This window comes from Gadus morhua, chromosome 7 (genome assembly GCF_902167405.1).
Source record: "Gadus morhua chromosome 7, gadMor3.0, whole genome shotgun sequence".
NCBI lineage: Eukaryota > Metazoa > Chordata > Actinopteri > Gadiformes > Gadidae > Gadus > Gadus morhua.
In genome coordinates, this window is record NC_044054.1 from 26423200 (window position 1) to 26450568 (window position 27369).

The 27369-nt window shown below is 42.6% G+C and overlaps 2 protein-coding genes across 2 annotated transcripts; both read right to left on the minus strand.

Moving 5' to 3' along the window:
• Window positions 1–11939, minus strand: LOC115547371 (zinc finger protein 271-like). The gene is made up of 4 exons (XM_030361561.1): window positions 11354–11939; window positions 8930–9207; window positions 8684–8750; window positions 1–1069 (listed from the first exon to the last, which is right to left on the minus strand). The coding sequence occupies exons 1-4, from the start codon at window positions 11658–11660 to the stop codon at window positions 183–185; spliced, it is 1539 nt and encodes a 512-aa protein (XP_030217421.1). The 5' UTR covers window positions 11661–11939; the 3' UTR covers window positions 1–182.
• A 4790-nt stretch (window positions 11940–16729) lies between these two features.
• LOC115547373 (zinc finger protein 501-like) lies at window positions 16730–26988 on the minus strand. Its single transcript, XM_030361563.1, has 2 exons — window positions 26581–26988; window positions 16730–18063 (listed from the first exon to the last, which is right to left on the minus strand). The coding sequence occupies exons 1-2, from the start codon at window positions 26876–26878 to the stop codon at window positions 17261–17263; spliced, it is 1101 nt and encodes a 366-aa protein (XP_030217423.1). The 5' UTR covers window positions 26879–26988; the 3' UTR covers window positions 16730–17260.
• Between the last annotated feature and the right edge of the window lie 381 nt (window positions 26989–27369).

Below are 27369 nucleotides of genomic sequence, written 5' to 3' on the forward strand. Positions count from 1 at the left end.
AAAAGTTGGAAAGTGTCTATAATCATGAATAAAAAATCAATACAGCAGACAAATTTAAACAAAAACAGGATAGAGGTGTGAATTAAAAGGTCCCATTGCCCGTGTCAAAGCACCCCATTGCCTCTGTGCTTGAGCATGTGCCAACGCAAATTGCTAGGGTCACTGAGGCTGGCGTTGCACCTTCAGGGCTTCTCCCTGGAGTGAGTCCTCATGTGGACCTTCAGGTGAGAGCTCGTACTGAAGCGCTTCACGCATTGGTCACACCTGTAGGACTTCTCCCCGGAGTGAGTCCTCATGTGGACCTTCAGGTGAGAGCTCTGTGTGAAGCGCTTCATGCATTGATCACACCCGTACGGCTTCTCGCCGGAGTGAGTCCTCATGTGTCTCTTCAGGAGAGAGCTCTGTGTGAAGCGCTTCATGCATTGATCACACCCGTACGGCTTCTCCCCGGAGTGGGTCCTCATGTGGGTCTTCAGGAGAGAGCTCGTACTGAAGCGCTTCACGCATTGGTCACACCTGTAGGGCTTCTCCCTGGAGTGAGTCCACATGTGAACCTTCAGGTCGGAGCTCTGATTGAAGCGCTTCACGCATTGCTCACAACTGTAGGGCTTCTCCCCGGAGTGAGTCCTCAGGTGGATCTTCAGGCTGCCTTTCATTTGGAAGCGCTTTGTGCATTGGTCGCACCCGTACGGCTTCTCGCCGGTGTGGGTACGCATGTGGATGGTCATATTGGTATTGTCGGGGAAACCGTTGCCAGGCAACACACCGGGCTGGTCCTTGCCGCCGCCCCGATGGCCAGTCAGCTCCTCGTGGTGGACCAGCTGCTCGCCGCGCTCCAGGCTCTTTCCCACGCTGTGTACCACGGGCAGCGAGCTCAGAGCCTCCGGTTTGAACGAGGTGAAGTGGTTATCATGGTCATCCCCCGTCAGTGGGCCCTCCCCATTTCCATAGACGCTCAGAATCCGCAGCTCCCTGTTGTGACTTGACATGTGGGAGGAGCCAGGGGCGTGCAGATTATCCACGGTGGCGCCGTGTTGTGTGCTGCAGTCTCCAAAGTCATCGCAGTCTTCTGGAAAGAATGACAGAATGTAATTGTGTTAATTCATTATTTGCAGTGTTTTTGGTGTAAATGTAACACCTGATGTGCTGCTGTAAAAATCTAATTTTGCATATTCGCCATTGTATTTATTCATTTTAATTATTTCTTTAAACCCAGTTCTCACGGGTTGGTTCGACCTGGAAAATAAAACCCTGTTTTCCAACCAAGACCTCTGGTCTCATGTGTACTACTTGGGAGCTACACAGAATGTTTTTAAGTTTGTTGAAGTTGGAATCATGGCGGAAGGAGGAGACGACAGCGCTCAAGACATCCATCAGCCTTCTAATAGGAATGTGCATTTTCTATTCAATATTCAATATTCTAAAATCAAGACCCCCCCCCCACACACGCACGTTACTCGGATACACGCAATGACACAGAGTGAGAGGCTTTTATGATATGTATGAAATCAATCTGTTTATTTCAACAACTGACGCCGTCAGCATTCAACATCAAAATTATTTCAACGTGGGCTTAGGCAGATAGGCGCATGTAGGCCTAGGACAGATCGCTATTTATTTATTTATCTTACTGAACACAGCCTGCATGACGGTGAACTAGACACGTCAAAAAAAGACAATTATTTTTTTATTTTATTTGTCAACAGCAGTCGTAGTTTTGATCAGCAGAGAAGTCGTTTTTTTTACCTTCCTTGACAGCGGTCATTATATGCTTAGCAACGGTGAATTATTAAAAAATTATTCACCAGCAGAAGTTGTGACGGCCCATGAAAGTGAACAGAGCGTTCAACAGCATTGAGAAGAGCTGTGTAATAAATAACGATAATCATATTATATTATTGATATTCTACGCGAGTGACTATTCGACGATCGTTGCCCATCCCTACCTTCTAAGAGGACTAAGTCTGAAGTATGGGCATACTTTGGGTATTTAAAAATACCGCGATAATACCGAAAACCGGGATAATTTTGGCCACAATAAACGTGAGGTTAAATTTTCATACCGTTACATCCCTAGACACAACCCATGGTATCTGTTTTCCTATCACTTGTTTTAACAAAACTGTAGTTATATTGGGAATTATATTATATGGGATATAACGGCACAATGAAGTCACGGATCGGTTCATACCTCGGTTCAGACATCACAGTTCGGTACGAGTTCGGTACAATGAAGGGAAAAGAAAAAACAAGAAAGCAGAAGGCAATTCTTTTTTATTGTCTCAGGTTGAACCACCTAGTGTCATACAGTCTCTCCCCTGAGCTAGCTGCAACAGCCTGAACTGTGTAATCGAAGATTTAAACAGTAAACAATAGGGCTGTAACGATACGCGTATCGAAACCCAAAACGCGACATTCAAAGCCAAGAACCTGTCTCGCGGTGTGAGAAGGCCGAAGCGCGATACGCCCTTTCTAACTCTCCGGTCAAATTGTCCGATTTAAATTTGCTTATAATTTGTCTAAATAATAGTCTGCTGAGACCGCCCCCTCTTATCGATGCCGTGAGTATGCGACGAGATTCCCTCTCTATGATGACAGCTCTCCGTGGCTGCGGAGGATTGCATTTCTCCACAGCCGTCAAGGACCGTGGTAAAGTCAGTTTTATATTGGACGTTGGATATTCGACACATTTGAAAAATCTATTTAGCACTGGCTTCGATGGACGAAATTGTGTCAAACCAACTTAGATGTGTTAATACAAGGCCTACCTATGTAAAACAAAGCTTATTTCTTTAAAAAAAAAAACACCATTTGATTTTATAAAAAAATGTAATGTTAAAAAAGGCTATAAATCTATTATGCGGCTTGACCTTTTGACCTACACATATCAAAACACATCTGGTGAACTCAGCTAACTGCCCCACACATAACACAAAGCTTATTTTCTCAAAACACCTACCCTTTGATTTTATATATATGTTTTACTCAGAAAAAGCTATAAATCTATTATGCGGCTTGACCTTTTGACCTACCCATATCAAAACACATCTGGTGTAATCAACTAACTGCCCCACCACACAAAGCTTATTTTTTCCAAAAACACACCTTTTCATTTTATATTATTTTTTTAATGTTAAAAAAGGCTATAAATCTATTATGCGGCTTGACCTTTTGACCTACACATATCAAAACACATCTGGTGAACTCAGCTAACTGCCCCACACATAACACAAAGCTTATTTTCTCAAAACACCTACCCTTTGATTTTATATATATTTTTTACTCTCAGAAAAAGCTATACTTCTATTATGCGGCTTGACCTTTTGACCTACCCATATCAAAACACATCTGGTGAACTCAACTAACTGCCCCACACATAACACAAAGCTTCTTTTCTGAAAATACCTACCCTTTGATTTTATACATATTTTTTACTCTCAGAAAAAGCTATAAATCTATTATGCGGCTTGACCTTTTGACCTACCCATATCAAAACACATCTGGTGTAATCAACTAACTGCCCCACACATAACACAAAGCTTATTTTCTCAAAATACCTACCCTTTGATTTTATATATATTTTTTACTCTCAGAAAAAGCTATACATCTATTATGCGGCTTGACCTTTTGACCTACCCATATCAAAACATGTGTGATAAACCCATCTAACTGCCCAACACATAACACAAAGCTTATTTTTTCCAGAAACCCACCTTTTGATTTTATACTATTTTTTTAATGTTAAAAAATGCTCTAAATCTATTATGCGGCTTGACCTTTTGACCTACCCCTATCAAAACACATCTGGTGAACTCAGCTAACTGCCCCACACATAACACATAGCTTATTTTCTCAAAACACCTACCCTTTGATTTTATATACATTTTTTACTCTCAGAAAAAGCTATAAATCTATTATGCGGCTTGACCTTTTGACCTACTCATATCAAAACACATCTGGTGTAATCAACTAACTGCCCCACACAAAGCACAAAGCTTATTTTCTCAAAACACCTACCCTTTGATTTTATACATATTTTTTACTCTCAGAAAAAGCTATACATCTATTATGCGGCTTGACCTTTTGACCTACCCATATCAAAACACATGTGATGAACCCATCTAACTGCCCCACACATAACACAAAGCTTATTTTTTCCAAAAACCCACCTTTTGATTTTATACTATTTTTTTTATGTTAAAAAAGGCTATAAATCTATTATGCGGCTTGACCTTTTTACCTACCCATATCAAAACACATCTGGTGAACTCAGCTAACTGCCCCACACATAACACAAAGCTTATTTTCTCAAAACACCTACCCTTTGATTTTATATATATTTTTTACTCTCAGAAAAAGCTATAAATCTATTATGCGGCTTGACCTTTTGACCTACCCATATCAAAACACGTGTGATGAACCCATCTAACTGCCCCACACATAACACAAAGCTTATTTTTTCCAAAAACCCACCTTTTGATTTCATACAATTTTTTTAATGTTAAAAAGGCTATAAATCTATTATGCGGCTTGACCTTTTGACCTACCCATATCAAACACATCTGGTGAACTCAGCTAACTGCCCCACACATAACACAAAGCTTATTTTCTCAAAACACCTACCCTTTGATTTTATATATATTTTTTACTCTCAGAAAAAGCTATAAATCTATTATGCGGCTTGACCTTTTGACCTACTCATATCAAAACACATCTGGTGCAATCAACTAACTGCCCCACACAAAGCACAAAGCTTATTTTCTCAAAACACCTACCCTTTGATTTTATACATATTTTTTACTCTCAGAAAAAGCTATACATCTATTATGCGGCTTGACCTTTTGACCTACCCATATCAAAACACATGTGATGAACCCATCTAACTGCCCCACACATAACACAAAGCTTATTTTTTCCAAAAACCCACCTTTTGATTTTATACTATTTTTTTTATGTTAAAAAAGGCTATAAATCTATTATGCGGCTTGACCTTTTTACCTACCCATATCAAAACACATCTGGTGAACTCAGCTAACTGCCCCACACATAACACAAAGCTTATTTTCTCAAAACACCTACCCTTTGATTTTATATATATTTTTTACTCTCAGAAAAAGCTATAAATCTATTATGCGGCTTGACCTTTTGACCTACCCATATCAAAACACGTGTGATGAACCCATCTAACTGCCCAACACATAACACAAAGCTTATTTTTTCCAAAAACCCACCTTTTGATTTCATACAATTTTTTTAATGTTAAAAAAGGCTATAAATCTATTATGCGGCTTGACCTTTTGACCTACCCATATCAAACACATCTGGTGAACTCAGCTAACTGCCCCACACATAACACAAAGCTTTGTGTTATGTGTGGGGCAGTTAGTTGATTACACCAGATGTGTTTTGATATGGGTAGGTCAAAAGGTCAAGCCGCATAATAGATGTATAGCTTTTTCTGAGAGTAAAAATTATGTAAAAAATCAAAGGGTAGGTGTTTTGAGAAAATAAGCTTTGTGTTATGTGTGGGGCAGTTAGCTGAGTTCACCAGATGTTTTTTGATATGGGTAGGTCAAAAGGTCAAGCCGCATAATAGATTTATAGCCTTTTTTAACATTAAAAAAAAAGTATAAAATCAAAAGGTGGGATTTTGGAAAAAAGAAGCTTTGTGTTATGTGTGGGGCAGTTAGATGGGTTCATCACACGTGTTTTGATATGGGTAGGTCAAAAGGTCAAGCCGCATAATAGATTTATAGCTTTTTCTGAGATTAAAAAATATAAAAACAAAGGGTAGGTGTTTTGAGAAAATAAGCTTTGTGTTATGTGTGGGGCAGTTAGTTGATTACACCAGATGTGTTTTGATATGGGTAGGTCAAAAGGTCAAGCCGCATAATAGATTTATAGCCTTTTTTAACATTAAAAAAAATAGTATAAAATCAAAGGGTAGGTGTTTTGAGAAAATAAGCTTTGTGTTATGTGTGGGGCAGTTAGCTGAGTTCACCAGATGTGTTTTGAAATGGGTAGGTCAAAAGGTCAAGCCGCATAATAGATTTATAGCATTATCTGAGAGTAAAATATATGTATAAAATCAAAGGGTAGGTGTTTTGAGAAAATAAGCTTTGTGTTATGTGTGGGGCAGTTAGTTGATTACACCAGATGTGTTTTGATATGGGTGGGTCAAAAGGTCAAGCCGCATAATAGATTTATAGCTTTTTCTGAGAGTAAAAAATATATATAAAATCAAAGGGTAGGTATTTTGAGAAAATAAGCTTTGTGTTATGTGTGGGGCAGTTAGCTGAGTTCACCAGATGTGTTTTGATATGGGTAGGTCAAAAGGTCAAGCCGCATAATAGATTTATAGCTTTTTCTGAGAGTAAAAAGTATATATAAAATCAAAGGGTAGGTGTTTTGAGAAAATAACCTTTGTCTTATGTGTGGGGCAGTTAGTTGATTACACCAGATGTGTTTTGATATGGGTAGGTCAAAAGGTCAAGCCGCATAATAGATGTATAGCTTTTTCTGAGAGTAAAAAATATATATAAAATCAAAGGGTAGGTATTTTGAGAAAAGAAGCTTTGTGTTATGTGTGGGGCAGTTAGCTGAGTTCACCAGATGTGTTTTGATATGGGTAGGTCAAAAGGTCAAGCCGCATAATAGATTCATAGCTTTTTCTGAGAGTAAAAAATATATATAAAATCAAAGGGTAGGTGTTTTGAGAAAATAAGCTTTGTGTTATGTGTGGGGCAGTTAGCTGAGTTCACCAGATGTGTTTTGATATGGGTAGGTCAAAAGGTCAAGCCGCATAATAGATTTATAGCCTTTTTTTAACATTAAAAAAATAGTATTTTTTGAGGTGTTTTGAGAAAATAAGCTTTGTGTTATGTGTGGGGCAGTTAGCTGAGTTCACCAGATGTGTTTTGATATGGGTAGGTCAAAAGGTCAAGCCGCATAATAGATTTATAGCATTTAACATTAAAAAATCATATAAGATGAAAGTTTTTTTTTTTTTTAGAGAATAAGCTTTGTGTTATGTGTAGGGCAGTTAGCTGAGTTCAGCCTCTGTGTTTTGAAAAGGGTAAGTAAATAGTAATAGTACATAATCGTTTTAAAGCATTTATCAACATTAAAAATGATATAAAATCAAAAGATCTTTTTTTTGTAAAACATTTTTTGCTTTACATAGACAGGCCTTGTAATAACACATCTAAGTTGGTTAGACACAAATTCGTACATCATAGCCAGTGCTAAATAGATTTTTCGAATGTGTCGAATATCCAACGTCCAATATAAAACTAACTTTACCACGGTCCGTCAAGGTCCTAATATGCGATATGAACGACATTTATCCAGAGTGGGCCAAGCGCAATTTTTTTTTGTGTAATTTGACCGGCAGTTTGTCTGCTTATTGGTCGGAAGGAAGCGGCCACTGATTAGACACCAGGATGGATACTTTATTCTACCGGACTCGTTTGCTTCTTCACTAGACACACACGCTACCGCTCGCTCTCCTCGCAAGTCCACTCACCTCGCTCGTCCACTCACTCGCTGACACACATACACACACTGCCATTCTCGCGCACACACATACGCTACTCGTAACACATGCCTCGTTATTGCGATGTTCATGTTAGACGTCCATGTTTTTTTCCATCTATTGAAAGTTAGGCTATTAAACATGTTGCATTCTATACGGCCTGATTATGTCATTATCTAAGCTACATAGCCTAATAAGAAGCGCTAATAGGATATTGGACTAAACCAACCAAACTAGTTGAGGGTTTTTGCCTACCTGCAAGCATCCAAATGCAATCTTTGGTTATTTATTCATTAATTTAACTATACTTTAATAGTATTCACTCTGTTCAAATGTTCAGTGTTCCAAATGATTTGTTATTAAATGTTACATTAAGTTAATTGTTACACAAGTGAAGTTTAAATAAAATGATTTTTAAATTTAAAAAAATCGTGGGATGTATCGAACCGTGGGACAAAAATCGTGATACAAACCGAATCATGAGTTGGTGTATCGTTACAGCCCTAGTAAACAATAAGTACCACACTTCACCTCCAGACTCAGTTATAAAACAGAAATTTCAGTATGTCTTATTTATGAAACTGCAAAGTACACAGAAATGGCGCATTTCCACCGGAGGGTGCGGGTCGGTTCGGTGTGGCTTGGTGGAGTAGTGAAGGTGCGTTTCGGCGCAGCTCAGTTACGGCTCACGTTTCCACTGCCGACAGTACCCTTATGGTGGGGGGGGGGGGGGTGTGCGATTCTGTCGCCCAATCCACGGATGGCGTGTGTAGCTCGAACTTGCCGGCACCCTTTCAGGCGTCTCAGTTGTCCCTTAAGATCGCCTATCTAACAATAGTTTGGCATTACATTAATTTATTTGCACGCCAGTTTTATTTAATTTTATACCCATGTATTCTCTGTGTAAATCTATGCACCGAACCGTGACATCCGTACTGATTTGGTTCAATACGAAAACATGTATCGTTACACCCCTATTGGGAATCAGAGCTGATCTCAACATTCCTGACACCGGTCTGCCATGAAGAACATGTCAATAATTCTACTATAACCTGTATAATTAGTCCTTGTTTTTTTAGCAGCAGAGTACATTCTCAGTTGATCCAGGTCATTTTCTTGCTTGCTTTATATGCAATATGTATTACTAACCTACAGCAGGCATGCCTCCACCAATATCCTCTTCATCCTTGATTAAAATGGTGTCTGGGGTCTGTTGCTTTTCACATAAAGAAGGAAACACACACAAGACATATTCTTTCATTAGCACAGAATAGTTGTCAATCCCCGCTAACGACACATTGAATTATAAAGGTACGTGCTTTCTATGGGTATGCGGTGGAGTTGTAGCAGAGGAAGCCTCTCATTTGGATGGTGAATGAGAAGATGATATCCAACCTGCACAGTCAGCTCCTCATGGTGGACCAGCTGCTCACCGCGCTCCAGGCTCTTGACCACGCTGTGGTCTGCAGACAGCGAGTTCAAGGCCTCCCGTTCAGACGCGGTGAAGAGTGTGTCATGGACGTCCAACGCCAGTGGACCCTCCCCTTTTCCGTGGACGCTCAGGATCCTCAGCTCCTCGCTGTGACTGGACATGTGGGAGGAGCCAGGGGCGTAAAGACTCTCTGAGGTGGCGCCGCGCTGTGTGCTGCGGTCTCCAAAGACATCGCAGTGTTCTGAAGAGAGGGGGAAAAATGACAGAAAGTGATTGTTTCGAAACATTATTTGCAGAAAAGGAGACAATAAAGAAACTATTTAAATGTATGTAACACACAGAGGGTTCAAAATGTGTACTAGTGCAGACACAGATTCCCTCAACTCAAAGCTCAAGCGGTTGACCAGGTGGAGGACACTGAACGAACACCAGCGCAAAATGATACGAGCATAACATGACATTCAAGCAAGGGCGTAGGAACCGGGGGGGACGGAGGGGACGTGTCCCCTCCAATTTTCGAGACAGGCGCATTTGTCCCCCCCAAACATTATACCGCAAAATATCTTTTTTTTTAAAAATATTTTACTCACTTGCTTTTATTTTGAAAGCGCAACACAGCGTCTTGTCACCTGCCCCATGTATGGCAGCGCGCAGGGTTGGGGGCGGTTGGGAGTTAGAAGGACTTCAGGCTGGAAACGCCTTCGAATCGCTGCCTAGAAGGCTAAGTTGCCTGCTTTCCATCGGGGACGTAAGCGCCGCGGAACGGCTGCGCCGCTGTCACCGCTGCTGATCGCTGCAAGCCTGCAACTCTAATCGCGTGATCTCGTGATCTCGCGTGAATACGGCTGTCTCGCAAGACAGCCATAAGCTGCCGCATCCCCTCAACGGCTGTTTGAGATGCGGGTGTCTGCAGCTAACGCAACAGGTTAGAGCTGTTAAAATTAAAAGACAGCAGCAGAAGAGCAGAGAAGTTTTAGTATCCTCCGCAGGCTCAAAACCTGGCTCCGGTCCACAATGTCTCAAAACAGACTCAACCATGTTGCTGTCTGTCATGTCCATCAGGATAGACTTGACTTACTGACAAGAAGTCAATTTGCAAGCATTTCGTGGCTGCAAATGACAGGAGAAGAAAACATTTTGGCTCTTTTGCCCATTGTTTTTCAACCTTTTGTGTGTCACGGCACGTTTGACACTGTTGGATAACACTACAGTGCTATCTAGCTTTTATTTGTATCAGTTCTACACACAAATGTATATTTATCAGTTCATTACATCCATTCTAATGTCGTTTTCGTTTGCCTTCACACACCAATCAGTTAGTGGAAATGTTTGAATAATATCACATACTCGAGATTAAAAACAAGTTACGTTTACATTTAGGGCATTTAGCAGCCGCTTTTATCCAAAGCGACTTACAATAAGTACATTTGTCATAAGAAGTGCATCAATATATCGCTGTCGGTACAGAAAGGATGTTCATAGAACCGTTGGTGTATATGTTAAAATTCTTGATGCTGTTTTTCCCTTTAACCTTAAACTTTGCCTGTGTGTTCATTGAGGCATGAGATACAACTAAGAAAAGGTATTCAGAAAATACGAATTCAAATTTAGATCAATATTTTTCACATGTTATTTATCAGTCTACAAAACTGTATGATAAGGCCTGCAATTAAATAATTGATTTGATATGTATCAGTTCAATACTGCCATTCAAAATGTGTTTTCCTTTACAAATGTATATTTTTAGAAGAATAAAATACATTTGTGAATGTTTTGCAGTGTAGTTCATTTATGACATTTCTCTTCGAACCATCAATGGATCTGTCAGGTTTCCGATGTGTCCCCTCCAATGTTAAACACGTTCCTACGCCCCTGCATTCAAGACAAGCGTAATTAATCGATTCTGGCAATAACAAGCGACAACGTGTCATTCCCTGTAAACTGATCAGCTAACATTTATAGGTTTTGAATGAATCGATGTTTGAGATTATGAACCAGCTCATGTGGCATCTGTCTGGAAACCATTCTCGGCTCTTGACTGTTTCCATCTTTGAAATGCAACTACCAAGTTTGACTGTGTTTCATCAAGGCCTGGTCTTCATGCTTTTCAAAAGAGCTCCAGGTAGAAACTAGCAGTCAGCCTAGAATCCATGGGTGCTGTAACATAAGTGGAATTTCCAACCGCCTTGTGTTTCGGGCCGGATGACTGAGGAATACATTACATCCAAGACCATTCAAAGAGCACGAAATGGGACTAACATTATACTGTCATTATACATTGTTCATTTTGAATAATCAACTTTTCCCAATTACTTCAAATGTAACAACTAATAGTGAACCCTGAACCGTCTTGTTTTCCACCCATCACGGCCCGGGACACAACTCACCATCGCCCTGTGGTTTAGTCTGTGGTTTGCAGATGTTGTCTCGAGCCAGGGTAAAACGACTTGCCGCACACGATGCATTTGATCTCGATTGAATCCGAAAAGAAAACAGCGTACTCCTCATCACCTTCATCCTCTTCCTCAGCGCTTGGTTTTCTTTCAGGCTCTGAGTAATTTGTAATCGAAGGGTAGCTGAGCCTTCCGAGAACAGTTGGCTAATTTCAGATACGGCAGCTTTCGCAAGTACGTCCATTATGGACGAAAGCTGTTCTTCCAAAGTTGGTCCGCACGGCGACATGTTTATCAACATATTTTACCCTATTGTGGATAACAAAAAAATAATGGAATACTGTAACAAGATACGAGAGGTCGAGAAGGACTAGGTTTGAAAGATTAAGGCTTATTACCACTTGCATTAGCTATCAACAAAACCTGAAATGGTTTGCAAACTCCCGGGCGCAGGAATCTTCTTCCCGGGAAAAGTCTGGATGTCATGGACCCATAGAGTGGCGAAGTCACGCCCTTTCCGGTAGAGTCGAAAAATATGAATGGGTTTCAATTGAGAGAAAGTAATTATCCTCTGATCCCAGTCTTTATATGCCCCGGATTACACATATGTTTGTGGATTTAAACTTTAATTTTTCATGTCAAGAGTTTGATTGTTTATTGTGTAATTGTTCAGTTAAAGGCTGTAGAGAAAAAGAACTGAGAAAGACTGTCTTGTATGTGCCGTCACGTCACGCTGGCGTGGACAAGACCGACAATCTCCCCATCGGCATTACTGAAAACTCTCCACATGCCCCAATTTATAATGGTTTTCACCTCTTCTGATGTTTTCATCCTCCCCTTGGAAAAAACCTAACATTATCAAAATTCTTCACGAAAATGTTTAGTTTTCTTTGGCTGAAAAATTATCGTTTAAATCCACGAACAACATATTTCCGGAGCATATAAAGACTGGGACCAGAATATAATTACTTTCTCTCCATTGAAACCCATTCATATTTTTCGATTTTATAGGTCCCATGGGCTCTAACGTAAGGGGCGTGACTGAGCTCTACCAGAGCCCAGTCACGCCCTAACCCTATGGGTTAGGGCGTGACTGGGCTCTGGTACTACCTAAAAACTACCTAAAAAATCTTCCGACTGGGCTCTGGTACTACCTAAAAACTACCTAAAAAATCTTCCGTACCTATGTACGGTATGTTAATTTAACCAACAATTCATTTCATGTTTTGCATGCTCAAACAGCCACATGAATGGTTAGTATTGTTATCAGTGCAAAGGGCTCACATATATCATAATTCAATGATGTCACAAAGCTGAAAAACAGTGGCCCAACATTAAGTGCAACAACTCAATGACCTCAAACCCAACAAGCATGATATTCATTGCAGTTGTAGTAGTTGTAGTGGCGACTTATGTGGATATCTTTAATGACTGATATCCTTTCTAAGCAAACTAGAAGCATGGGTTTGCCTTAGAATTCTATGAATTCTTCTCATCTTTCTTGACCGAGTTTTCTGTAACTCGATCAATTATAAAAAAAAAAAAAATCTTTTTTTTTTTAAATTATGTGCGGGCCTGACTGAGTGAGGATGCCCGCGGGCCGCATGCCCGATGGCGCCAGTTGCCCATCCCTGGTCTAAATGGAGTAAACAATGTAAACCTGCACACCATTAAAAAAAAAGAGTTGGGAACAAATAAATGGAAGAGTTAAACTAATAGACAATGCGACAAAGTTTGAATACATTTGATTGGCTTGGATCGAGTTCCGCTATACATTGCATAAACGGGTCCGCTTGTAAACATATTGCAAAATAAAAGAAATGCAGATAAATATATGATATATTTAAATGTGGTGTCATTCTTATTAAAGATCCCATGTCATGAAAATTTCACTTTGAGGTTTTCTAACATTAAAAGGCACCCAGTGCAACTTTATGTAAACATTCAATGAAAATTAAACATTCAATTTCTAGTCTTTTTTACACGTAGTAAGTTTCAATAACTCCATACCATTACATATCGACATTCAAGGAGCAAAGATGAGATGTCGCTGTGTGGTGAGAACTGAAACAACAACAATCTCCGGTGGGGAGAAGCCATTTTTCCATTGACTGGAAGCCTGCTTTATTTATTGTAGGTTACAAAAAATAAAGAAAATGGCGGCATTGTTGTTATCGATTTTCTATCAGTTCTCACCACACAACGACGTCTCATCTTTGCTGCTTGAATGTCGGTATGTAATGGTATGGAGTTATTGAAACTTACTACATGTAAAAAAGACTAGAAATTGAATGTTTATTTTTAAGCCTCGAAAGTTGCACTGGGTGCCTTTAATATGAGATCCCCTAGCCTACCTATGCTCCCCCAGTAGCTAGAAATTTTGTTGGGTGTAAAACGACCACTAGGCATTCTGCTCCGCCATTGAAAAAACGAAGGTCAGACGTGCCGTTTTGGAATTTTCCCGGTGTGTCGTCATAAGGGGAGATGCAACCTCTCCTTTCTCTGCCTTGCCAGCCCAGAAAATGTAGTCCGCCAATGAGATACGCCCGTGAGAGCGCCGTGTGTGTGTGTGTGTGTGATTACACATACTGTAACGCAAGTATGGTACACTTCTTTGTTATTTGGATAACCGGTCTGCTGTTGGTGTTGGTTCCTACAGCTTAATGAAAGTTAAATTTGAGACTTTAAGATTTTTTTAATGCCACTTGAAAGGAAATTTAAGACCAACGACACAATAAACACTAGTGGAAAAATGTATTTGAACATATTTCCACTCTCAGTAGGCTTTTTGGACAGAAACAAAAATGACCTCTTGCGCACCTGAACGACGTGCATCTGAGTCACGGCCGCAAAACAAATGTTTTGTTGGTTCCGCTCTCGTGATTGCGCAACAATACTGCTATTCGTTTATATTTGGGCTGTAACGATACACCAACTCACGATTCGGTTTGTATCACGATTTTTGACCCACAATTCGATACATCCCACGATTTTTTTAAATTTAAAAAGCATTTTATTTCAACAACACTTATATAACAATTAACTTAATGTCACATTTAATAACAAATAATTTGGAACACTGAACAGATTTGAACAGAAAGAATACTATTAAAGTATAGCTAAATTCATAAATAAATAACCAAAGATTGTAGTTGGAGCAAAAACCCTCAACTAGTTTGGAGGTTTAGTCAAATATCCTATTGGCGCTTCTTATTAGGCTATGAAACTTAAATAATGACATAATCCGTATAGAATGAAAAATGTTTAATAGCCTAACTTTCAATAGATGGGAAAAAACGAGTAGCGTATGTGTGTGCGCGAGAATGGTAGTGTGCGTATGTGTGTGTGTGTGAGTGACGTCAGCGAGTGAGTAGACGAGCAAGGAGAGCGATGGGTAGCGTGTGTGTCTAGTGAAGAAGCGAACGAGTCCGGTAGAATAAAGTACCCATCCTGTCAATAATCGGTGGCCGCTTCATTCCGACCTATAAGCAGACCAACTGCCGGTCAAATCACACAAAACAATAGAGACAAGGGCAGGCAATTTTTTTCGCGCTTGGCCCACTCTGGATAAATGTAGTTCATATCGCATATGAGGACTTCGACGGCTGTGGAGAAATGAAATCCTCCGTAGCCACGGAGAGCGGTCATCACTGGGCATCTCGTCGCAAACTTATGGCATCGATAAGAGGGGGCGGTGTCAGCAGACTATTATTTAGACAAATTATTAGCAAATTTAAATCGGACAATTTGACCGGAGAGTTAGAAAGGGCGTATCGCGCTTCGGCCTTCTCAAACCGTGAGACGGGTTCTTGGCTTTGAGTGTCGCGATTTCGATACTCGTATCGTTAAAGCCCTATAGTTTACTGTTTAAATCTTCGATTACACAGTTCAGGCTGTTGCAGCTAGCTCAGGGGAGAGACTGTATGACACTAGGTGGTTCAACCTGAGACAATAAAAAAGAATTGCCTTCTGCATTATTGTTTTTTTCTTTTCCCTTCACTTTCCCATGGCTTTGAGTGTCGCGATTTCGGTTTCGATACGCGTATCGTTACAGCCCTAATTTATATATAGCCTATACATTTTTTTTAACTATTCTTTCTTAGATTTGAGACTAATTAAAATCATAAAATCCTACTTACCATGTGTAAACATTTTTAAGACTTTTGAAAGATGGATTTAAGACTTTTTAATGCTATTTAAGGCCTTATTTTTTTGATTTATGAATTTAAGACTTTTTAAGACTTTAAGGATCCGCGGGAACCCTGTTATGGCATATAACACGTCGGACTCTCGTTTCTGGTATTTCCACAACGAGACTTGTAGTGGGCGTTATCTCAGACATGTTTGAGAAGGAATTGGGGGAAAGGAACTTTGGCTTTGATTCCCTGAAGTACATGAACCACGACATGGAGGAGAAAGGGATTGTTGCCCGCAAATATCTCCTGCATGAGCCCCTCCTCCCCCTGCCGAGGGACCACCGTGTCGGCGCTGCCCGCTGCAGGAGGCAGTGGTGCCTAAGCGCTGACCACTGCCGAGAAGGTGGTCCCTCGGCAGCGAGGCTCCAGCGGGAGACAACCGTGCTCAACAAACCCTTTCTTCTCCATTTCGTGGTTCAGTCTACTTCAGATTGATGTGGACGTGGAAGAACCAGAGGGTCAGAGAACCCAACGTAGTCGTTTGTGATTCATAATATCTTCTGGAGGCCCAGCTTTTGGTCGTAATAATATATATTTTTTGATAGATATCCATGTATAATATATTATTTAGATGTAGAGCTCCAGGACTCCCCCCGGAGCACCCAGAGTGTTCTAGAATATTTACAGAACACTGCCAAAGGCTATGTGCGCCTCGCCATTGCGATACATCCACTGTAATCGGAGCGCATGAAACCGTGGCAGCAAGCTGCTCAGGGCCACACCCCCACCCTCCACCTTGAACCACCTCTCTCCTAATTTGCATTAAAGCTACAGACACCGAAATGGTGCGTTTGGAGAAAGCTCAATGTGCGACTGGCTCGTAGTGGCAGTAATTCTGCACCACGGCTAAATTTCGAAAACGGCTTCAAATACTGCATTTGGGGCCCACTAATATCTATATTAAAGCATCTATAAAGTAGCATGCTATGGGACCTTTAAAAATATTATTTTATGAAACTTAAAATTATTCTGATAATATCCAAAATCATGCAACCGTTTCTGCTGGCAGCTACATTGAGCGTTGCATGCATCACCTAATTATAATATACAATTGTATATTGTATATACATTCTCTTTGGACCTAGATATACCTCCTGTCCTCTCTAAATGAAAGGTGTTGTTATAGTTTGCATTGCAACTGTAGCCACCAAGTCTGATACTTTGGCCAATCTAGTGACTTTTTTTTTGTAGATTCCTTTAATTGTCTTGCAGCCAAGTCCACTTCACCCACAGTGTATTGCAATTCAACTTGTTCGCTCCTCTGGCCAATCCTAAAATCTCCACGTTGGTCAATACCCCTCACCTTCACACAGAAATCAATTATTTACAACAATAAAAGAGTAAACGAAACGAACGAAAAGTTGGAAAGCGTCTATAATCATGAATAAAAAATAACTACAGCAGACAAAAACAGGATAGAGGTGTGAATTAAAAGGTCCCATTGCCCGTGTCAAAGCACCCCATTGCCTCTGTGCTTAAGCATGTGCCAACGCAAATTGCTAGGGTCACTGAGGCTGGTGTTGCACCTTCAGGGCTTCTCCCCGGAGTGAGTCCTCATGTGTCTATTCAGGGCGGAGCTCCGACTGAAGCGCTTCACGCATTGGTTACACCTGTTGGGCTTCTCCCCGGAGTGAGTCCTCATGTGGCTCTTCAGGTGAGAGCTCGAAATGAAGCGCTTCACGCATTGGTTACACCTGTAGGGCTTCTACCCGTAGTGAGTCCTCATGTGTCTCTTCAGGGCGGAGCTCTGACTGAAGCGCTTCACGCATTGGTTACACCTGTAGGGCTTCTCCCCGGAGTGAGTCCTCATGTGGACATTCAGGTGAGAGCTCGAAATGAAGCGCTTCACGCATTGGTTACACCTGTAGGGCTTCTCCCCGGAGTGAGTCCTCAAGTGTTCCTTCAGGATGCAACTACGACTGAAGCGCTTCACGCATTGGTCACACCTGTAGGGCTTCTCCCCGGAGTGAGTCTTCATGTGCCTCTTCAGGTGAGAGCTCCTATAGTAGCACTTCACGCATTGATCACACCTGTAGGGCTTCTCCCCGGAGTGAGTCCTCCTCATGTGGCTCTTCAGGCTGTCTTTCAGTTTGAAGCGCTCCGTGCACTGGTCGCACCCGTACGGCTTCTCGCCGGTGTGGGTACGCCTGTGGATGACCATATTGGTTTTGTCGGGAAAACACTCGCCAGACAACACAGCGGGCCGGTCCTTGCCGCCGCCCCGATGCCCAGTCAGCTCCTCACGGTGGACCAGCTGCTCGCCACCCTCCAGTCTCTTTGCCACGCTGTGTTCCGCAGACAGCGAGCTCAGAGTCTCCAGTTTGAACACGGTGAAGAGGTTGTCATGGCCGTCCACCGCCAGTGGGTACTCCCCTTTTCCGTGGACACTCAGGATCCGCAGCTCCTCGCTGTTACTGGACATGTGGGAGGAGCCAGGGGCTTCCACATGCAGACTATCCAAGGTGGCGCCGTGTTGTGTGCTGCAGTCTCCAAACTCATCGCAGTCTTCTGCAGAGGGAATAAAGGCAGGAAGTAATTGTACTAATTGTACTAAATTAATTATTTGCACAAAGGGATACAGTATGTATCCATTTGAAACGTAGCACCACTACGTCTCCCCCTTTTAAAGATGTGGGGAGGTCATGAAGACAAAACCCAGACGATCTGTTGTTTTCTATCCCCTGTTTTACCAATACTGTAGTTATATTGGGAATCAGAGCTGATCTGAGCATTCCTGCCACCTGTCTGCTATGAAGAAGATGTAAATCATTCTACTATAAACTGTACAAGTAGTCCTTGTGTTTTAGCAGGGCTCTGGTCATAATGCAATTTCAAAAGAGGACCAAGCATTTAAAGGTTGGGTATGGGATTTGCGAAACGCCAACAGATTCTGAAAATAAACAACTCAAATGGTCCTACCCCCTCTCCTTCAACGCTGACTCCACCCATTCCAAGTACATGGACGCGCAATCATGCACGAGTGAACACAGATGCGCGAGAGCGAGCCATTAGCTAGTTAGCTAGCTCCAGTAGCTACCGCAGGATAACAACAAACAGAAGCTTGCTCTGGGTCACGAGCTTTGAGTACGTGCACGAAGGGGTCGCGCGGGGAGAGGGGGAGTGCAGTGCGACCGTTTGATTGACGTACTTACTGTCCAATGCAACTCGGTGGCTCTGGAAATCATTGGCTGGAGTTTTTCGAGCCCTGCCCGTTCCACAGATGATTGACTCGTTTAATTTTCATGTCAGTACTTCTAACTCAGTGGCTGTAAGTGGGTTATGATAAGGATTTCAAGTAATTTTGCAAAAATGGCGAAAAAAGCGAATTCCATACCCAACCTTTAAGTGCAAGCATGATTAGTAGAAGTAACCACACGGAGAAAACCATGGCAACCGGTCAAACAAATTTCCTTTTTACGATTATTCTGCGCTCGCATCTGCCCTTGTGATGAACAAATAAAACCCCTAAATGCAATGTGTATTACTAACCTACAGCGGCCATGCCTCCACCAATATCCTCTTCATCCTTGGTTAAAATGGTGTCTGGGGTCTGCTGCTTTCCACAGAAAGAAGGAAACACACACAAGACATAATCTTTCATTAGCACAGAATAGTTGTCAATCCCCGCTAACGACACATTGAATCATAAATGTGTGTGCTTTCTATGGGTGTGTGTTGGAGTTGTAGCAGAGGAAGCCTCTCTTTTGGATGGTGAATGAGAAGATGATTTCCAACCTGCCCAGTCAGCTCCTCGCGGCGGACCAGCTGCTCGCCGCGCTCCAGGCTCTTGACCACGCTGTGTTCCGTGGACAGCGAGCTCAGAGCCTCTGGTTCAGACGCAGTGAAGAGGGCGTCATGGCCGTGTAGCGCCAGTGGGCCCCCCCCTTTTCCGTGGACGCTCAGGATCCTCAGCTCCTCGCTGTGACTGGACATGTGGGAGGAGCCAGGGGCTTGAACAAAACAATTTAGAAATATCTTTATGCAACATTGACACAGGTATAATTGTGTACTGCAAACACAGATTCAGAGTTTGAGAGGGATGTCTCCTCCTACCAACTCCTCCCTAGAGCTCCCTCAAAGCCCAAGCGGGTGACCAGGTTGAGGACACTGATCGAACACCAGTGCAAAATCACATGTGCACAACATGACATGCAAGACGGGCACACTTATTATAGTTTACAATAACAAACGACAACGTGTCATTGCCTGTAGGCTGATCAGCTAACATTTTTACGTTTTGAATTGAATGATGTTTGAGATTATTTGTTTATTCAACCTTTATTTAACCAGGCAGAAATCACATTGAGGTATCTATTTTACAAGTGAGCACTGGCCAAGGTAGCAGCACACAATTAACATAGGACAGACAAAGGTAATCAATAGGGACATAAAACAAAGTCAGAAATTAAAAACAGGCGCAGACAATTTGAATTGTTTGGTTGAGATACGACTTCAACAACTCAGTAAGTGAAATGAAAGCGATACGTTTGAGTGATCTCTGAATTTCATTCCCAGCAACTGGTGCATTATAAGTAAAAGCAGTCTTTCCAAATTCTGTCTCTATCAGTGGAACATGTTATTGAATATACCTACTCAAACGCAGATTATACTCCTGTCTATTGAATGTGAAAGACTAATTATGTGATAAGAATGATAAACCAGCTCACGTGGCATCTGTCTTGAAACCCTTCTGGGCTCCTGACTGTTTCCATCTTCGAAATGCAACTCCGAAAACTGACTCGTGTTTCACCAGGGCTCTGGTCATGTTTTGCAAAAGAGCATCAGGCTTTTTAGGGAATGCGGAATCTAGCAGTCAGCCTAGAATCTATGGGTGCTGTAAGATTTGTGGAATTTCCAACCGCCTTGTGCTTTAGGCCTGATGACGAGGATGAGGAATACATTACATCCAAGACCATTCAAAGACAGGAAATGGGATTAACGTCATTACAGGGCTGCCAAGCCTCACGCTTTGAGTGTGACAGTCACGCAATTTGACCCATTCTCACACCACACGCCACACTTGCCATTTCTCACGCTTATTTCCCCATTCATTACTCTATTTTTTTTTCTCATGATAATAAGCTTTGGTCCTCGCGGCTTCGAGTGGTTATGTAGTCGCGCGGTGTCCACTTTGCGATGTATACGTTTGACAGTTTGTAAACAATCTCCCGCGACCTGCGCGTGTGAGCGTCTTGGTGGAGCGTCTTTGTATATAGTGCCAAATTTGACTTCTGGACTGCATTCTGCAACATTTTCAAGAAGGGTAAGTAGGCCTACATCAATCGCCTTCTTTCAAATATACATTATACTGTGACAACCCGCTCCCTACCCGGGGGAACCGCGGGGTAGTGGTCGACGGGGTGTACCGCCTTCACCCACCAGTCGGCAGCAGAGCATGCGCCGGCATCCGGCGCAATCACCGGGATGCAACGCACCCGGCCGGAGGAGGGGAGAGCCGGCTTAAAAGACGGTCACGGACGCACACCGGGGGAACTAGTAGGAGCAGCCAACGACGAGTCGAGAGGAGAGAGCCTCGCGGAGGCCACGATCGATAGTGTCTGCTTTACCCTGTACCTTCATTGAATAAACGCCTACTACGGCTTACCTTGGACCCTGAGTGTGGTGCTTTCCGTGTACGACAGAAACATCCGCGAACCGGGCTGCCACATATGGTGGAGAATGCAGCCAGCTCGACGCCACTACCTCACGCGGTAACGTACCCACTCAATCCAGCATGCAGAACCCCGACGGCGCCGCCGCTCCCACGGGGGCTCAGAGACAACAACAGATCCTGGCGCAGGCGGCCGCGTCACAGCGGGAGACGGCGGAGAGTCTTGCTCTGCTCCGGGAAGCGGTGCTCCGTCTCACGCAGCATGCCGTCCACAACACGCCGCCAGCCGCGCCGACAGCCGGTCCGACCAGCCGGCTCACTAAACTCGGGCCGGACGACGATGTCGAGGCGTACCTGGAGGTGTTTGAGAGGACCGCCCGGAGGGAGAGCTGGCCGGCCGAACAGTGGGCCCACATCATCTCGCCCTTCCTCACCGGACCTGCGCAGCAGGCAAGCCAGGATCTACCACCCGAGGACGCCGACCAGTATCCGGTGCTCAAACAGGCCATAATGGCCTACTACGGGCACAACCTCGCCGCCCGCGCCCAACGGTTTCACGACTGGCGGTTCGACATCCATGGTGCGGTGCGGACCCAGATCGCCCAGCAGGGGCGGCTAGTGAGGAGGTGGCTGGCCACGGGTGAGGGACCCTGCTCGCTGGATCGGGTGCTTATCGACAACACCGTCCGCCAGCTGCCAGCCGACGCCCGGAGGGTCCTAGCCCACCACCATCCCGAGTCGGTAGACGACCTGATCCGGCAATTAGAGAACTGGCAAGTGGCCCAGCAACTCAGCGCCAGTCCCCGGACCAACCTGCGACCGACGGAGACCCGACGTGACCGGAGGGGGTCCCTGACGGCGTCGCGGACACCACCACCGGAGCCGCCGGTCGTGTCCCGGGAGGCTCGAGACACGAGGCGGTGCTACGCCTGCGGACAGCCGGGACATCTGGCACGAGACTGTCCCGGGGACAGAGACGTGTCGATGCCGTCGGCTTACGCGGACGGAGACACGCACCGGCCCTGTATGCTGGCCACCTGTTGGGCACAGGGGTTAGCCGGGTCCCCGACTGTCCCAGCACGGGTTATGACCCAGGACACACAGGCCCTCCTGGACACGGGTAGTGCAGTGACCCTCCTTCGTCCCGAACTAGCTGGGGGGAAGGGTGGGGAGCCTATGGAGGTGGCCTGTGTACACGGGGATACCCGGACCTACGGGTCTTGCCATGTGGTCATCCGGACCCCCTACGGGGTGTTCACGGCCCGGGCAGGGATCGTACCCCACCTACCGGTACCCCTCCTTATCGGGAGGGATTGCCCGATTTTCCGTAGACTCTGGGATCCGGAGCGGGAAAATCGGGTAAGGAGAGGGCCGCCTCCCCGAGCGGGGAGGAAGACGCGACCGTCGTATGGGGCCACCCGGATCCCGGCGACCCAGGAGGAGGCATCGGCAGAGGACACCGGGCCGGAAGGGGACGGACCCTCGCCACCGGGGACTCCAACCTCCTCGAGAGGCTGTGCTGCTGGACGACCGCGGTCCGGACCCGACACGTCGGATACCCTGACGGCGCCAGACCTGAACGACCCACCCGAGGACGCCGAGAGCTCCCCTCTCACCGAGTTTTCGGACTTCCTGCCGGAGGGGGGGGTAGGAACCTCCCGGAGCAAGGGCTGATGTCAATTTAATGTTGGCGAAGTAGGTGTGAGACGCCTCTAGCGGGTAAAAGTTAGCAGCAGGTTGGATATTCGCCGGATATTCAGTTTTGCAATCGGATTAATCCAGCAATCGGCTTAATCAACAAAATTGCACTATATTACGGGTGTAGTATGTTGAGGACAGTATAGGACAGCGTACTGACAAAAAATCACACCGAAATTAGTTGTTGCTATCGATATCTGTGCAAGAACAGCGCTGTAATTACGGTCCGGCTGCAATCTGTTTTAGGGACCGTCCACAAATTACACCCCACGGACTGGTGACATAGACGTTACCATGGAATTGTTTCAGGAAAGAAATCACCAATAATCAATAAAAACCCATATTCTCATTCTGATTGCTGTAGTACTTGCCAGTAGGGGGTCTTTTATTTACTACAGGTCATTATTTGTTGACATTTTGCATTATAGCGAATGAGGATGCAATTAATAGTTTCCAATATTCACCAAAAATCGATAGAAATACATTTTCTCATTCTGATTGCTGTAGTACTTGCCAATGGTGGGCTTTTACTTACTACGGGTCAGTATTTGTTCATATTTTACATAATAGTGAAACAGGATGCAATTAATAGTTTTAAATATTCACCAAAACTCAATAAAACTACATTTTTTCATTCTGATTGCTGTAGTACTTGCCAATGGTTGGCTTTTGCTTACTACGGGTCATTATTTGTTGAAATTTTGCATTATAGCGATTGAGGATGCAATTAATAGTTTCAAATATTCACCAAAAATCAATTAAACTACATTTTTTCATTCTGATTGCTGTGGTACTTGCCAATGGTTGGCTTTTACTTACTACGGGTCATTATTTGTTGACATTTTACATTATAGCGAATGAGGATGCAATTAATAGTTTCAAATATTCACCAAAAATCAATGTAAATACATTTTCGCATTCTGATTGCTGTAGTACTTGCCAATGGTGGGCTTTTACTTACTACGGGTCATTATTTGTTGAAGTTTTGCATTATAGCGAATGAGGATGCAATCAATGGTTTCAAATATTCACCAAAAATCAATGTAAATACATTTTCGCATTCTGATTGCTGTAGTACTTGCCAATTGTGGGCTTTTACCTACTACGGGTCAGTATTTGTTCATATTTTACATAATAGTGAAACAGGATGCAATTAAAAGTTTCAAATATTCACCAAAAATCTATGGAAATACGTTTTCGCATTCTGATTGCTGTAGTACTTGCCAATGGTGGGCTTTTACTTACTACGGGTCATTATTTGTTGAAATTTTGCATTATAGCGAATGAGGATGCAATTAATAGTTTCAAATATTCACCAAAAATCAATGTAAATACATTTTCGCATTCTGATTGCTGTAGTACTTGCCAATGGTGGGCTTTTACTTACTACGGGTCATTATTTGTTGAAGTTTTGCATTATAGCGAATGAGGATGCAATCAATGGTTTCAAATATTCACCAAAAATCAATGTAAATACATTTTCGCATTCTGATTGCTGTAGTACTTGCCAATTGTGGGCTTTTACCTACTACGGGTCAGTATTTGTTCATATTTTACATAATAGTGAAACAGGATGCAATTAAAAGTTTCAAATATTCACCAAAAATCTATGGAAATACGTTTTCGCATTCTGATTGCTGTAGTACTTGCCAATGGTGGGCTTTTACTTACTACGGGTCATTATTTGTTGAAATTTTGCATTATAGCGAATGAGGATGCAATTAATAGTTTCAAATATTCACCAAAAATCAATGGAAATACGTTTTCGCATTCTGATTGCTGTAGTACTTGCCAATGGTTGTCTTTTACTTACTACGGGTCATTATTTGTTGAAATTTTGCATTATAGCGAATGAGGATGTAATTAATAGTTTCAAATATTCACCAAAAATCAATAAAACTACATTTTTTCATTCTGATTGCTGTAGTACTTTCCAATGGTGGGCTTTTACTTGCTACGGGTCATTATTTGTTGAAATTTTGCATTATAGCGAATGAGGATGCAATTAATAGTTTCAAATATTCACCAAAAATCAATAAAACTAATTGTTTTCATTCTGATTGCTGTAGTACTTGCCAATGGTTGGCTTTTACTTTGACTTTATTTGAAACTATTAATTACCTCCTCATTCACTATAATGCAAAATTTCAACAAATAATGACCCGTAGTAAGTAAAAGCCAACCATTGGCAAGTACTACAGCAATCAGAATGAAAAAAAATAGTTTTATTGATTTTTGGTGAATATTTGAAACTATTAATTGCATCCTCATTCTCTATAATGCAAAACGTCAACAAATAATAACCCGTAGTAAGTAACAGCCAACCATTGGCAAGTAATACAGCAATCAGATTGAAAAAATGTAGTTTTATTGATTTTTGGTGAATATTTGAAACTATTAATTACATCCTCTTTCGCTATAATGCAAAATTTCAACAAATAATGACCCGTAGTAAGTAAAAGCCAACCATTGGCAAGTACTACAGCAATCAGAATGAAAAAATGTAGTTTTATTGATTTTTGGTGAATATTTGAAACTATTAATTGCATCCTCATTCTCTATAATGCAAAATGTCAACAAATAATAACCCGTAGTAAGTAACAGCCAACCATTGGCAAGTAATACAGCAATCAGAATGAAAAAATGTACTTTTATTGATTTTTGGTGAATATTTTAGCTATTAATTTCATCCTGTTCCACTATTATGCAAAATATCAACACATAATGACCCGTAGTAAGTAAAAGCCCACCATTGGCAAGTACTACAGCAATCAGAATGAGAAAATATGTTTCAAGTGATTTGTGGTGATTTCTTTCCTGAAACAATTCCATGGAAACGTTTCTGCCACCAGTCTGTGGGGTGTAATTTGTAGACGGTCCCTAAAACAGACAGCAGCCAGGACGTTGATTTGAGAGCTTTTCTCGCACAGATATCGATAGGAGCAACATGTCACTGTGATTTTTGTTGATACGGTGTCCTATGCTGTCCTCAACAAACTACAGCCGTAATGAAATGCAATTGGGTTGATAAAGCTGATTGCGGGGTAAATGAAAACCGAATATCCAGCGAATATCGAACCTGCGGCTGACTTTTACCCGCTGACGCCTCTCCCTCCCCCTTGCTAATATTTTGTCTCCGCTGTCTGTTCATCCAAAGTCAAATCTATTCTTGAGATTCCCAAATGTAATATGATAATGTCCCACGTTGAAAATTAAAGACAGGGAAAGCAGTTTGTCTGCCCTCTGCTTATGTAGTTCAGCAAATGTATTAGTTGGTTGTTAGTTAATGACACGAACATCATTCAAGTGTTCGTCCCGGGGGAAAGGCAACAGTTGTGACAGGTCGCTAGTACAGCTGTTATACAGTTATCCCATAGAAAGCCTTGTGTTATGCTTTTCCGTACACCCTCGAAAACAATTACTACGTTTTCTCATGCTGTGATAGACATGTTTAAGTGATCTAAGTTTTAGATTTATACCTTAGGACATCAGTCCTAAGGTATAAATCAATGTTAAAAAAGGCCAATTTCTTTGGTCGGCGGCCGAACGCTTCTGACTCTAAAGTCTCACTCTTGTCATTTTCTGAAACTTGGCAGCCCTGTCATTATTAACTTGGAATCATGATTATTAAAACTTTTTTCCAATTGCTACAAATGTAGAAAATAATAGTGCCCCCTGAACCGTCTTGTTTTCATCACAGCCGGGACACAACTCACCATTTCCCAGTGGTTTAGTAGTCTGTGGTTTGCAGACGATGGCTCGAGCCAGGGCAAAATGTCTGGCTGCACACGATGCATTTGATCTCGTTTGAAGCCGCAAAGAAAATATCTTACTCCTCATCACCTTCATCCTCCTCCTCAGCGCTTGGTTTTCTTTCATGCTCCGAGTTAATTGCAAGCGAATCGTAGCCGAGCCTTCCAAGAACAGTTGGCTAATCTCAGATACAGCACCTTTCGCAAGTAAATCCATTATGGACGAAAGCTGTTCTTCCAAAGTTGGGCCGCACGGTGACATGTTTATTAACAAATTGATATTGTTGTGGATAAAAACCTACAATAGAATACAATATACGAGCGGTCGAAAAAGACTTCCCTTTCCTATGGAGATGACCCGGAAGTGCTTGGAGTAAAGGTGTTTCGAATACTAAAAATGCTGAAGGGGCCTCAATGCTTTCTTTAACGAGCAAGGTACGTTTTATTACTCTGTTTTCTGGGAATAATTGACGCAAGCAGAAACCAGAAAACAAGCCGTTTTTTCTTTTTTTCGTTTTGACAAGAAAACGAAAATCAAGATTTCAGTTCGTTTATTCGTTTCTACGTTTTGTCAAAAAAACGAAAATCAATATTTCAGTTCGTTTATTCGTTTTTTGGTTCTTACTGAGCGAAACGAATTTACCACTCAATATCTGGTTTCCGCCGGTGGGCGGGTCCTCTTGTTGGCTAGCGTGCTTCATTGACCTGTGCTCTTCATAATAAAAGTTCTTCCGTTTGATAATGTCGACAAAA